Consider the following 14,884-nt stretch of genomic DNA (forward strand, 5'->3'; position numbering starts at 1 on the left):
ACTTTGCTTTCAGCTTCTCTGATTTGGTACAAAAACATTAGTTTCTATAAACTGGGAATGAACCAACAAGATTTCTGTATTGTATTGACATCTTTTTCCTATCTGGTAATTGCTTATGAGGTAATTCACATTATTGAACATGTTTTAGTAAAACATTTTTAAAAAATTTTGAAATCATTTCAAACTTATAGACAAGTTCCAAGTATTGTACAAATAACCCCCCCCCCAACTATTTCAGAGTAGGTTTCTAACATGATGCCCTATCACCCATTGTTTTAGTGTTAACTTCCCACACCCTAGAACATTTCTCTTATAAAACCACGGTACTGCCATCATAATCAGGAAATGAGCATTGATATATGGCTACAGTTTAGTTCCCAAACATCTTTAAGTTTAACAACTGTCCCAGTATGTTCTTTATAGCATAAAGATCCAGTCCAGAAGTACAGGTAACATTAGATGTCACAGCTCTTCAGTTTCCTTCCCTCAGGAATAGTCCCTTAGTCTTACTCTGACCTTCTTGACCTTGATAGTTTTGAAGAAAACAAACGAGTTATTTTGGAAAATGTCCTTCAGTGTAAGTTTGATGTTTACTTGCAAGGTTATGCATCTTTGGCAGGTAGGTTATATGAATGATGCTGTGTTCTTCTCTGCATATTCAGGTGGTACATAACTTTGATTTGTCCCATTATTGGTGATGTTCACTGTGATCACTTGATTAAGGTGGTGTTTGCTAGACTTCTGTACTGTAATATTCCTTTTGTAGATAATAAGTATTTTGTAGGGGAGGTACTTTGAGACTATGTGAATATTCTGTTCCTCGTCAGGCTTTAAATGTTATTTAATTATGTCAGTATAGGCCACTACTTTTTTCAGTGTGTTATAATCCATTACTATGATTATTTGTTTTGCTGTTCAAATTGACCCAAGTTTGGGCATCTGGGTGGCTCAGTCAGTTAAGCGTCTGCCTCTGGCTCAGGTCCTGATCCCAGGGTCCTGGGATTGAGTCCCACATTGGGCTCCTTGCTCAGTGGGGAGTCTGCTTCTCCCTCTCCCTCTGACTCTCCCCGCCCCCCATGCTCATGTGTTCTCTCTCTCACTTTCTCTCTCTCTCTCTCTCTCAAATAAATAAATAAATAAATAAATTCTTTAAAAAATTGATCCAAATTTGGCCAGTGGAACCCTGGCTTCTATATCCTTTTGACATGTTCCCATCAATCTGAGTTCCTCCTAACTTTCTAGCATGATGAGGTGTTCCAGGTTCATCTTGCACTTTCTCTGTACCAGTGCTAAAATCAGCAGTTTCTCCGAAGAGCCCTAGTTCCTTTTGCTGGTGAATGGCTTTTAGAAACCATGATAAAGGAATATATGTATGTATATACACATAGACATGTTTACAGCTGTATTTCTTTATATATCTGTTTATACTGAAAACCATTAGTGTGCCTCTTATATCTCCAGTTGTAAGCACACACAACAGGGTTTGTTCTAATTCTCTCCTTTCCATATGAATAAATGGCTCCCTTTTATTTTTAACATGTTTACTTATATGATCAGTCCCCCTGTATGTAACCAACAACCTTCTTTTCTGCCTGTTGCCCCTCATCAGGCTCTAGCACTTCACACTAGTGCTTTCTTCTCCCTCCTCAGTCTTTCACTTCCCTTGCTGGGAATATAATTATAATTATGTAATTGATTTATTCTTTAGTAAAAAGCCATACCATTTCCAGTTATTCACTGCAGTAATCAAAACAACTTGCTTGCAGTTCATTGGATACTTTGGAAAAACTTGATATAAAATAATAATATTAATTTTATTCTTGAGTCTTAATAGTCTCATGTTTATTCCATCTATCTCTGATCTTGCATGTTAAGTGTTTCCCTTTCTCTTCACCCTCATATCTTGTACATGTGTTCAGTGTGTCATTTATTTTATATATATACATATAAATTAAATGTAAATATTTATTTAGATAAATAATATATCATTTCCAATGTTTATGTTTCTTCTGACAAGACTAAATGCTAGTTGATGGAGGAACCTATTTCTTTTTATCCTTGAATCTGTAATGCCTAGAACACTACCTGGCTTAGGCCTATAATAAGCCTTTAATTTATGGATTGGAAGCTTTGTTTTGGAGCAGGTATGTGTAGCATAGTATTGCAATCTTTTTTTTTTTTTTAAACAAGTAATTCTTAATTCTTTTAGAAGCTGGATAAGAAATCATCTCCATCCACAGGAAGCCTGGATTCTGGAAATGAGTCAAAAGATAAATTATTGAAAGGAGAAAGTGCACTGCAGCGAGTCCAGTGTATTCCTGGCAATGCTAGCTGCTGTGACTGTGGTCTGGCGGATCCACGGTGGGCCAGCATCAACCTGGGCATCACCCTGTGTATAGAGTGTTCTGGGATTCACCGGTGGGTAGGCCTGCGCCGGGTGGGACACTTCTCTGGGGTGAATACACATAGTAAATTATCGTGTCCCGTTGCTTACAGGGCCTTTTCCACTTGCCTTAATGTGACTGCCATTTGTATCTTTATAACTTCTGTAGACTGAATAAAATTCTTTTTTGTGGAGTGCCTTAGAGGACTTTGTTTTACTATTTATTATTAGCCAGAAGAGCTCTACTTATTTACATACATTTTGAGGGCTGTATTAGCAACTTTGTTCCATTAAAAGAGAAGTAATTTGCATAATATGCAAATAGAGACTTGATGGCTTTCTATATTAATATAGTTTTTTTTTTCCCTCTAGGAGTCTTGGAGTTCATTTTTCAAAAGTACGATCTTTAACTTTAGACACCTGGGAGCCTGAACTTTTAAAGGTAAAATATATACTTAAAAATGTTTCAGATTTTCACATAAAAGATCAGGATTTTAGAATCTTGATTTAAAAAATGTATGAGTTTCTCAATGCTAACAATAAACTGAATTTTACTGGCACACATCTGAGGCTATTTTGGCAAATCTGATATTTTCATAATTGGGTTTTTTTAATTGCTAAGTTTATGCAGCACTTTTAGTTGCAAGTCACTTCACCTTTTAAGGAAAACAGCTTTCCTACATTTTTATGTTTTCTCAAAAAAACCTTCAATTCTGTGCCTTAATTTTAGTCTTTTATAATTATATAAATTTTTGTTAAAAGAATAACAGACATATTAGTGTGCTCCCAAATGGATTGGTATAGCGTGTTGTTAATCATTGGGCCATTTTAGCATAGGACCATTTGCAGATTTACATTTCTCAAGGTAGTAGTCATCAAACTAAGACATCCTTTCGCCTTGTGTAAGTTGTGCAAGGATTCATATCTATGAAAATATCATAAATCATTTTAGACCACTATTTGGGTTCTGGTAAGATTTATAAAACTCATATTGGTAAACAATATATTCCTTTTAATTCCCACCATTTAGTTTACCATATTTGTAAAAAATATATATATATGTATATATATATATTAGTTTAAAGATTGTAGTTTATTCTGCATTTATTTCTGTGTGAAATTGTGTTAATGTGCTTGTATTTTTATTTCAATCCATAGATAAACTAGTAATCCTCTCACTTATGTAAAGTAAAACATTTGCTTTGTGGAATTATTGTGTAAACATCTGGATGAAAGTGATAAATTGGTTCCTAAGGTAGAGCACTATTTAGATAGATCCTATTAATTGTTATGAATTCAAAGGAGAAGAAAGTGGAGGATGAGAGGTAGAAACCTAATTTTTCGGCATCAGTTTTGTAGCTCTGAACTTAATAGATTCAATTTTTAAAATTTGGTTGAAACACAGTTGTCTGGTACATTAAAAAATATAACCACAAGTGTTAAACAAAATACTTTGAAACTCATATAAAATATAAGGAGAAAATAGTTTACTTCTGTTTTAAAACTTAACCAGTTTGGTCTTTTTTCATTTAATTTACCAAGCATTGTGAATAGTATGCAGCATTGTGCTAGCCATAGTTGAGGGAAGGTGAGTTAGGAGAAACCCTTTCTTGTAAGAGTGGTAGTCTTCTAGGCAAAATGATGATATTGCTCTTACTCCTTTTCTTAATTTGTTTTAACTTTAAATGTATTTGTGGGATGAGCATTGGCAGAATATGCAAAAGGAATGAGTTAATTGTGTGTGCTTTAAGGACTTTTATAGTATTTTTAGGAATTTGTAGCTTATTTTTCTATTTTCCTGCCAAAACAGCTTATGTGTGAGTTGGGAAATGATGTTATAAATCGAGTTTATGAAGCTAAAGTGGAAAAAATGGGAATAAAGAAACCACAACCAGGACAAAGGTACTATTTCAGTTGTCTCCATGTATTACTTTTTTTTTCATAAGCAGGAATATAGCTAAGATTTTATTTCACTATAATTGATATGTAATATTGAGACAGACTGTTTAGAAGATACTGTTAAAATATGTCTATCTCTTTCTTGGGTAGGTATTAGATAATTATTTTTTATTGATTAGATAATCAACTCTAGGCTCCAGATGAGAATCTTAAATATTAAAAGTCTACATAGAATGTAAAAGCTCTTAGCAGTTAAAGTAGACCAGTTCTGTTATTGGCAGGCCTTTATAAAGAGGTAATCTGTTCATTAATGTCTCTAAGGATCAAGTTTCTATTATCAACAATGAATGAATAGTTTTACATTGTTTGACTTCAATAAATATCTGTTAAGGGGTCCCTGGGTGGCTCAGTCGGTTGAGTGTCCAACTCTTGATTTCAGCTCAGGTCATGGTCTCGGGGGTTGGGGATCGAGCCCTGCTTCTGGCTCCGCACTGGGCATGGAGCCTGCTAAAGATTCTCTTCCTCTCGCTCTACCCCCTCTCCCCCCATGCTTGTGCTCTCTCTCTCTCAAAAAAAAAAAAAAAAAATATATATATATATATGTATATGTATATATATTTGTTAATCATGTACTTTATACATGGCATTATGATGTTAAAGAATTAAAGGTGAAAGGGTAGCTTCTGGTAGGGGAGAGTACTTAATTGCTGTGTTTGAAATTATACTTCCAATTCTATATATAGAGGCTTATTGAATGAAGTGGCTAGGAGTGCCCTCAAGGTACAAAATTAGTTTTTATTGTTGATGTTGCTTTTAGTCTTTATGATTATTTTTAGCATTAAAATTTTATTTGCCGTAATCCTGTGTTGGGATTTTATGTTCGACTAAATCTTTATGTATAATCAATATTTTTTTAAAATATTTTATTTGAGAGAGAAAGAGAGCGAGCGAGCAAGCACAAGTAAGGGGTGGGGCAGAGGGAGAGGGAGAAGCAGGCTCCCCTCTGAGCAGGAAGCCTGACACCAGACCCCAGGATCATGACCTGAGCCAAAGGCAGATGTTTGACTGAGCTACCCAGGTGCCCCTATGTATAATCAATATTATTTTAAAGTTATTGCTGTCTGAACTAGTATCACTTAAGTGAGATTATTTGCTAAAGCATGGCCAAGTTATTTCAGACCTTGAAATATCTTTCTATTTTAGCCAAAGATTTAACTATTTTAAAAGGATATAAGTAAGAAAAAGCATAGAACAGACTTGGCATTTTATGATTGTATCAGAAAAGTTTAAAATGTGACATTTTTCCATCCGCTTTAATTAGGAGTGCTATGTTGTTTTAAAGTAGTTGTCTTAGGAATGACTGACAACAGTGATAGTTCATCTATTGATGTTATCTATTGGAGTAAAATGAAATTAAAGTTAATTTCTGTAAATTTTTATAGTTTCCTTGGTAATGTTTTCCATTTTGTAAAAAGCACAAGGGGGAAAAAAAAAACAAACACAAGGGAATATGTAGAGAAATGAATGAGCCCAGAAATTAAGAGAAGAGAGTGCCATGTTAATACTTGTGATTTTTCAGTTAGTTTATTACTTGTATTTTATTTGAACATGAGATCATAGTTTATTAAATATTTGGAAGGGAAATATGTTGCATAATATCACAAATTTAGTTTTAACTAGTAATACATTTAGTGACTTTTTAGGAAATATTTGGTATGTAATGGCTTCTTGTCAGTATTAGCCATACTAAGAGATTAAGCAGAACATCATGACATTTTTATGTATACCAGACAGGAGAAAGAGGCATATATCAAAGCAAAATATGTGGAGAGGAAATTTGTGGATAAATATTCTATATCATCATCACCTTCTGAGCAGGAAAAAAGGATGATCTCCAAAAGTTGTGAAGAAAAGAGGCTGAGCATTTCTAAACTTGGGCCCAGTGACCAAGTCAGAGTACCTCCCCAAAGTTCAGGTATTATAGCTTACTTATTGTATATAGAAATATTTTCTTAAGCTGAAGTCACTTTCTTAATCTCTGAATTAGTAGCCATTGTAGATTATTTAAATGCTAAAAACCTGTTTCCTTCTACATATTCTAAGGAAAAATTGGATTTCTATGGCTTTAAAAAAGTTAAAATGCAATAGCATCTTGGTAATTCACAGTTCTAGGTAATGCGTATATTCTAAGGAATAAAACTGCTTAAGGTGCAGGGGGAGATGGGAATTATAAATCTATCATGGCAACAAGCCCTAAATATCTGATTAACCACCTAATATCCTTCCTATTTTTTTCCTCCTAAATTTTTCCCAGTAACGTTTTTTTCCTGCCCTTTTCCCTTCTTATGGCCTGCTTTGTGCTTTGCTAACTTGCATGTCCCCAGTGGTTGCTGTAAATAGCGACGAGGCCAGGCGGGAGTCTCTGTTCTGTCCTGATGAGCTAGATTCACTCTTCTCCTACTTTGATACTTCTTCAAAACTACGTAGTAGTAAGTACTACTCTTGTGCAGCATTCCAAGTCTGTGCCAGTGGTCATTGTGCGGTGTGGCCATTTCTCTAGATGTTACCCATTGTCTCAGAATTACACATTACTGGCAGTCATACAATAAATTAAGCTCTTCACCACGCCTGACATATTATGGGGTAAAGAGATGTTTTGCGACTCTGAAGATAAGTTTATTTTCAGGCTTTGTGATTGATTGATATTTTGATAAGCTAAATGTTCGAAAGGATTAAAGTTTATTAAATGTATTGTGGTAGTGGCCAAGTTCATGTTGACATATCAGAGCTCATTTTAAAACCTTCTTGTTTGTGGTAGATTGTTTTCTGAATGGCATGAACTTTAATCACTAGCTGATTTTTCTTTAAAACAGTCAAAAGTAATGATAGTGGAATCCAGCAGAGCTCTGATGATGGAAGAGAATCTTTACCCTCCACGGTGTCTGCCAATAGTTTATATGAGCCTGGTGAGTTTTGGTGAAATTCAATGTGAATTGGTATTGTTTGCTGAAAAATACATGTGCTTTGTGCTTAGTCTTGATTAAATAATTTCTGAAGAAAGTGGTTAGCCTTTTAGAAGGTGTTGTCAAATGAGAAAGCAGCTATTTCTTTCCATATTTAGAAGTTCTCTTGTAGCTGTACATTCTTCTAGGCCTCGTGATACGTGCTGGAAGTGCCTAGTCAGTCACTAAGGACGCTTTCTCATCCACATGAACTACGTTTTATTACTCTTTATCTTTTTTTTATGGCTGTTTTATCAGGAGAAAGAGATTAGCCACTCCCTCTCCATTGTATTTTTTTCTGACCTGTGCTTTCTTCCTACATTCTCTCCTTCTTGAGTTCCATGATTTCGATCTTGCAGAATACCCAGGGTAGTGAGCATTTTTTTGAATTACTTGAATTGCTTGTACTGTAAATTGTGGTGGTATTAAACCATCCTAGGAATAAAGTAAGGCTTGGTCTAGTAGTAAAATTCTTTAGGAATTTTTTTACCAGCCTTTGTGAGTCCTTAAATCCAGGCTTTTATAGGAATATACCTAATTTTAATCTAGTACAGAGTAATTAACTTCCCATTGAATCCTGGCAGGACCACAAAAGTCTAGCATACCAATCAACGTCTTTATGAGAGAAGAAGTTTGACTGGGAAGTGATCAGTCTGTTGGAAATAACATATTTTTGTGAAAATCTCCCATTCGCTCGTTTTGTTAAATTAGCGGTTTCTTTTACATCTTTTACATTGTGGTACATTGTAGGAATTCAGTTTTATTTTTTAGATTGTGGTAAGATGTACATAACAGAAAATTTACCATCCTCCCCATTTTTAAATGGAGAGTTGCGTGGCAGTGGCCCTCATGCTGCTGTCACCACTGTCCAGCCACAGAGCTCTCTTCGTCTTACACGACTGAAACCCTGTACCGGAGAAACGAGGACTTCCCATTCTCGCCCGCCCTGCTCGTTTTTATTGACGTATTTGTGTTTGCTTTTCAGAGGGAGAAAGGCAAGATTCTTCTGTGTTTCTCGACTCTAAACATCTTAACCCAGGACTCCAGCTTTATAGGGCTTCATATGAAAAAAATCTTCCTAAAATGGCTGAGGCTTTGGCTCATGGTGCAGATGTGAACTGGGCTAATTCAGAGGAAAATAAAGCAACACCACTTATTCAGGCTGTATTAGGGGTATGAATCCATACATTGTAAAACATGAAAAATTATAATTCATTGTGAACATAGCTTTAGCATTATTTTTTGCTTTAAGAGATGGGTTGGAAAGTAGAAGAAAAAGCTGGTAGTGAGTTCTGAGCACCACTTTGATTGTGTAAGTTCAGTTTTTTTTTCCTCAGTGGAAGAGAATTCTGGTGATGAATGTGTAGTGTCTTTTGCTACATCACAGACTGCAAATTGAATCCCTATTGACGTCATTCTTGGGAAGAAAATAATGTAACATCATTTTTCTGCTTTTACTGGGGAGTATTTTCTCTTTTGGGAAAAAGGAAACAGGCTATCAGAGTAAATACCTGTTTTTAATAGGAATATATTATTGTTTGCTCTTCGTACATTGTTATCCTTCTGTTTTCCTTTAAGGGTTCTTTGGTGACCTGCGAGTTTCTTCTACAGAATGGTGCTAACGTGAACCAGAGAGATGTGCAGGGGCGGGGCCCTCTGCACCATGCCACTGTCTTGGGACATACAGGGTAAACTGTCGTGCTTACATATTTAAGTAGATTTTATTTGAAAAATTATTTTGGAATAATGTTTTGCTTTTTCTCAGGTGAAGGCCCATTGGGTAGAGTTTATAAAATGATACTTTCCTATGACTTCTATTGTCATGATAGAATTTGAAATTTTAAAAATCTTATGCAGAAAAGAACTATTGTTACTTTTCAGATAAGAAAGTTGCAAGGCCTATTTTGAACTTTACTTGCCATTTATATAGATCAGTTTTAGTCTTTAAAACTTTTACTGAAATTATGGTTTTTTTTTCAGCAACTAAATCTGTGTTTGTATTTATGCATGTTCACATACATTACATGCATAGCACACACATTTGGGGAGAGTTTTGTAATTTTGCACATTTGAGTTTTCCCACAGGGTAGCTAAAGTCCAATTTTAAAGTAAATTCTTAGTCTGTGCTATTGCTGTAGAGGTGTCTGAAGCGATATTTAGACTCACAGAACAATAAAGTCATGAAAATGGATTTTCTAATAAAAGGTGCAAATGAAGTAAAAATGTTGACCTTAAATGAAAAGTTCGTGTCATAGGTGATTGTTCTTAAATAAAATATCTCCGGATATCCAATTCTTATTATCCCAACAAGCAAGACGCTGTCCCTTTTTAAGTGTATTTAAAGCATCTTCTATTTTTTTTAAGGATTTTCTACTTTTATCATAGCTTACTTTTGTCTGTGAGCAAAGAGACTGAGTTCAATAACTTCATCATAAAAACTTCTGTATACTTAAAAATGTTCATATTTTATTTTTGTATTCTTAAACAGCCACTCTTCCCATTTTACTTCATAGACTCCATTTATTCATCCTATCATATTTTTTCATTTTTGTCAGTTTCTTCCAGTTTTGAATATTTGTGGAGTCCAGAGGGAGGATTACCTTCCACTCTTTGCTGTTGAATTATCGTTGATATGTTAACATTGCCTTGGCTTCCTTCTTTTGCAAATAATGACCTTGAGTGATTTCTGTTTTAAGTTTATGGATATATATGTACATCTTTTTCTGATATTATTTGAGGGTAGGGACCATAATTATACATTCCATCTTGCTGCAGAGCACCAAGTTAAATGTAAAAACATCTGGAGATTTGTAAAATGGTGATCATGGTAAATTTTTATTATTAGAGCCAGTGTTCAATAAATAGCTGGAGAATGAGTCAAGAATTTCCTAGTGAAAATGTTATTTCTTTAGGTAGTGCTTTTTATTTTTTTAAGGTGAATACTATTTTTTTTTCTCATTGGCAATGTCTCAAAAATGCTGTTTTCTGAAACAGGCAGGTATGTTTATTTCTAAAACGAGGTGCCAATCAACACGCCACTGATGAAGAAGGGAAAGACCCTTTGACCATTGCTGTGGAAGCAGCCAATGCGGATATAGTGACCTTGTGAGTGTTTTCCTTTTACCTGATTATTTCTCAATGTATTATTATATAGGGTTTTAGCATAGTTTCATGCATAGGTGTGAACTATAAACTTAATTGTTTACTGTGTGCCACGAACCTCTCTAGACACATTAAACATAGTAAGCGCTTTACACACATGAACTTACTTGGTTCTCACAACAACCCTATGAGGAAGAGATTATTGTTATTAACCTCATTTTATAAGGAAGCCATGCCACAGATAATTTGAGAAACTGGTGACTGGTGGAATGGGTATTTGAAACTAAGAATTTTGTCTCTAAAACCCATGTTCTTAGCCACTTCCTTTATACCACCTGACCAGTAAGGACACAAAACCAGTGGCTTCTCTAAAATGGATCTTTAATTCTCACTGCAGTGCTAGGGCAGGGGTTGGAGTGGTACAGTAACAGGCTGTTACTCTATTCAAGAATCTACATTTTTTCTACCTCAAAAGTTAAAGGATTATAAGTAGGGGGGACAGCTGCATTGATGTCAGTCACTTTTGCAGTTGCATTGCTTTTGGGCAGTGATACTTAGGATCTGTTTGTGCTTATTTTTTTAAGGAATTATTCACATGAACATTCTATTTTAAGATAAAAATACTTGTTTTTTAATGTTTGAATATGACCGAATATGATCAGTTAAAGAGTTTTGAGAACTTAGTTTGATTTTCATCTTAGATCAAAGGTGTTTGTTTACACTGGAACCTAGGAACGTGCTTGTCACCTACACTTTATTGTTATATAGGAAATATGCTGTATGAAGTCACTTACTCATTCTATTCTGGGTTGAATGAAGGCCAGAATTGTTGATCGCCTGCGATACGGGTAGAGGTAGTTTCCTTCACACTACTGAATCTCAGTCGCTTACAAAGAGAAACTCTCCCGGCTGCCTTAAACACCCGAGCTGCTGCTGGGAATTCTTGACTTGTCGTATATCCCTCCTCCCTGGCCCCTGCTGAATTAAGACACACAGTAAAACAGTAAAACATGCTTTCTCTGTACTCAATGTCCTTTCCCCACTGGAGAGGTTAGTGTAATTTTGGGGGCTATTGTAGGAAAATTTAGAACTTTTAAATCATTATAGATTCACCATTGGATAAAGATAAGTTATTAAAGAAAAGATAGGGATACTATAGAGAAAGAAACTCTTATAATAATGGCCCCTTTGGGGACCCCTGGGTGGCGCAGTCGGTTGAGTGTCTGACTCTTGGTTTTGGCTCAGGTCATGATCTCAGGGTCATGAGATCAAGCCCCATGTTGGGCTCCAAGCACAGTGGGGAGTCTGATAAAGTTTCTCCCTCTTCCTCCCCCTCCCCATGCTTGCTGTCTTTCTCTAATAAATAAATAAATCTTAAAAAAAAATAATGGCCCCTTTTCCTCAAAAATATCTGTTCCCAAATTATCTAAATTTTCTCATTTTACTTTGAGGACTTCAGTTTCACTTAATAATTTTTGAAAATAAGTGTCCTCTCTGAAAAGTCCAAATATCAAAGAGGATTTAAGGCACTATTAACTCATGCAGTGGTTGTGAAGAGATGGAAGGGAATGGAATGGTGGTCTTCCTCTTCTTCTTTTTTTTTTTTTTTAAAGATTTTATTTATTTATTTGAAAGAGAGAGGATGAGAGAGAGAGAGAGAGCACATGAGACGGGGGAGTTTCAGAGGGAGAAGCAGACTCCCCGCTGAGCAGGGAGCCCGATGCGGAACTCAATCCTGGGACTTCAGGATCACGACCCGAGCCCAACCAACTGAGCCACCCAGAAACCCTGGAATGGTGATATTCTGAAGAGAGGGAAAGCTCATGTCACATGCTGCAGATGTCAGAGAGTGCATATCAGTAGAGGGTGATAGAGCTTTCATTGGACAGTGAGGTTTTGGTGGCCTGAAGCACAGGCGAGTAGTACAAATAGTACAAGGTGGGAGAGGTGCACCAAAGGCAACATTTGCCTCTTTCAAAACGTTGCTTAAAGTTGCTTAAAGTTAGTAAGACAGTGGGAGGAAATTCTTGTCTTCTTAATCCAGTGCTACATGTCTTCCAGCTGCCAGGATGAATAACCCAAAAAAGAATGTATAATTAAATGGTAACCTTGGGAAAATCTTGGTAACCTATGGTCATTTAATACATCAAAATGTAATTCCACTATTATGACATAACACATACTATTTACATACCTGGAACGACCTCACCTCGTGGTGAACCAGAATGAATTTATACGATACAGTATGACATCCCACACTGTAGAAGCAACACTTTCAACAGTTGGCAGTTAAAGTGGGGCAGGTTGCTGTAGAAGCCAGTCTGGAGGCAAGTAAGCTACTGGATATGCTGCAAGGGTCCAGCTTAAACAGCTGAAATGTACTTGTTAGAAATCCTTTATTGTCAGGGCACCTGGCTGGCTCAGTCGGTAGAGCATGTGACTCTTGGTCTCGGGGTTGTGAGCTCAGGTCCATTGTTGGGCTTAGAGATTTACTTAAAAATAAAATCTTTAAAGACAAAAAAAATAAATCTTTTATTGCCTTCTCTCATGAGAATTGTGTAAAGAAAACTAAAACTAAAAATCCATCTATTTTATTGGTAAATACTGGGAAAAGGAAAAGATTATATCAGTGTATGTTTTTACCTGCTTATATAATTCACTAATTTATGAATATATTACATAACTTTAATAATCCTTTCCTTTAATTTTAGGTTACGTTTAGCAAGAATGAATGAAGAGATGCGGGAATCAGAAGGACTTTATGGACAGCCAGGTCAATATTCTACTAATAACCATACTGAAATGCAGTATAAGAAATGCATTCAGGAATTTATTAGTTTACAATTGGAAGATTCATAGTTCTTTAGAGAACTGACTTAATACTCTAGAGATTTTATAATGTGTAAATTGTGAGTTGTTATATATTGTACCTACTGAATTCTTGGGAGTGGCTAACTCCTGAGCCTTTAAAACTCCATAACTATTCCTACTACAGTACACATTTACTTGCTGTGTTCAACTTTGGCTGCTGACTTCTTTATCTGCTGTACAGATGTCTTCCATATACATTCCAGTGACGCGAATGGAATGATAACCTATCTTTATACCTTACAGCAGCAAAATAGTTATTTTCATTTTGGAATTCTCTTTAGCTGTCAAGTGAATATAACAGAGTTCTTTTCTTTTTGTTATTCAGGGAATTTCTATGAATTGTGTTCAGGGAAAAAAAAATCACCATGTGTTTGGCATATAAAAAGTCAGTATGGAAAATACCTAGAAAACGTTTATTGAATGGAGAGTTCTGTACTCTGATCTAAAATTAAGTTGTAGGTTTAAAAATAAAATTTACTAGTAGTTTAAGAAGTCCATAATGGGAGTGGGGTTAGTTTAAAAGGTATAGAGAAAGGGTCTCACTTTATCTTGAGCTTTGCCCCCAGCAATCTTACGATATTTGTTGGATAAATGTAAGTATTTAGAACAGTATTTCATGAACCTGATGGCAGAGTAGACTTGTTAGAGAAACCTCAACTCAGGATCAGTTCACGTCTCATTTTGAGTAATTTTCACCTTTGAGTCAAGATGTCAGGAAAAGGAAGAAATGTTGCTAATCAGATTCCTTTCTTTGATGAACACATCCTACTTAGACATTCTTCACAAAAAAAGTAATAATTGGATCTCCAGTTTCATGAATTTGAGTATATGAATTACTAATTTGTTTTATATTCGTATATGTATTAGTAAAAAATTTCAGGAATTCATGACCAAAATAATTGAGAATATTAGTTTGAAGTATATTTGATTTTTTAAAATGAATATTAATGTGTTATTTTTAAAGTGGCTTGGTAATATCATCTATTCTTCCTGTTTAAATATGTTTTGAAATTTTGGTATTTTATGCTAGCTTCAGCCATTAACTTTTATTTTAAATGGATTAATATATAGTTAGTATAAATGTGGGGCCATTCTTGTCTCAGAGGACTGTATCTACTACTTATTGTTGGTCTAGTTTAATAGGGAACAAGTAAGAACTTTGAGAATAGAGGCACTTCAGCTAGATATTTCTAATCTAGGGTGTCCCACTTTAATCCTATGGATCAAACAATACTACTGACTTATGGTATACCAAGATGTAAGAGTGCTGATTAAGGGTGAAGTGTCAGCGTTAATTCTGAATTTCACCCATTTGTTTTAAACTTGAATGTTAGATTTTAAATAAGTTATAATTTTGTAACAGATATACTTAAGTGAGAGTATTACTAGGCCATTTTTGAGGCCTTTGTGTTTAAGCACTTTAAAAATAAAATTATTCAAAGGATATAACCTGATATTTGTGAGGTAGGAGTGAACTTCAAGATTTTAAGTTAAATAATTCTTATTCCTGAAATTTTAAACTTAAATGTTTGGTCAGCTGTTCTTTCCTTAAGCTATTTGCTAATGAAGTTATACCCAACTGATTAGTCTTAAGGTCAGTGGTCACTTTCCTTTGGAGTTGGGAAGC

The 14,884-nt window shown here is 35.2% G+C and overlaps 1 protein-coding gene across 4 annotated transcripts in view; it reads left to right on the top strand.

Annotated features, from left to right (window-relative positions):
- The window catches only part of ACAP2 (ArfGAP with coiled-coil, ankyrin repeat and PH domains 2), a 144,174-nt gene that overhangs the window by 120,873 nt on the left and 8,417 nt on the right, over window positions 1–14,884 (top strand). For 3 of the 4 annotated variants that reach the window (XM_088025002.1, XM_028101179.2, XM_088025005.1), the window contains 9 exons: window positions 2,210–2,418; window positions 2,756–2,825; window positions 4,194–4,285; window positions 6,073–6,257; window positions 7,156–7,248; window positions 8,270–8,457; window positions 8,863–8,972; window positions 10,279–10,389; window positions 13,098–13,159. In XM_088025002.1, the coding sequence (XP_087881128.1) occupies window positions 2,210–2,418; window positions 2,756–2,825; window positions 4,194–4,285; window positions 6,073–6,257; window positions 7,156–7,248; window positions 8,270–8,457; window positions 8,863–8,972; window positions 10,279–10,389; window positions 13,098–13,159 (1,120 nt within the window). Of the gene's footprint in view, window positions 1–2,209; window positions 2,419–2,755; window positions 2,826–4,193; window positions 4,286–6,072; window positions 6,258–6,666; window positions 6,772–7,155; window positions 7,249–8,269; window positions 8,458–8,862; window positions 8,973–10,278; window positions 10,390–13,097; window positions 13,160–14,884 lie in introns of all 4 variants that reach the window. The other variant, XM_088025008.1, reaches the window with a different exon arrangement.

This window comes from Eumetopias jubatus, unplaced genomic scaffold (assembly GCF_037043125.1).
Source record: "Eumetopias jubatus isolate StellerSeaLion01/CBP00866 unplaced genomic scaffold, mEumJub1_p1.0 scaffold_1, whole genome shotgun sequence".
NCBI classification, from domain to species: domain Eukaryota; kingdom Metazoa; phylum Chordata; class Mammalia; order Carnivora; family Otariidae; genus Eumetopias; species Eumetopias jubatus.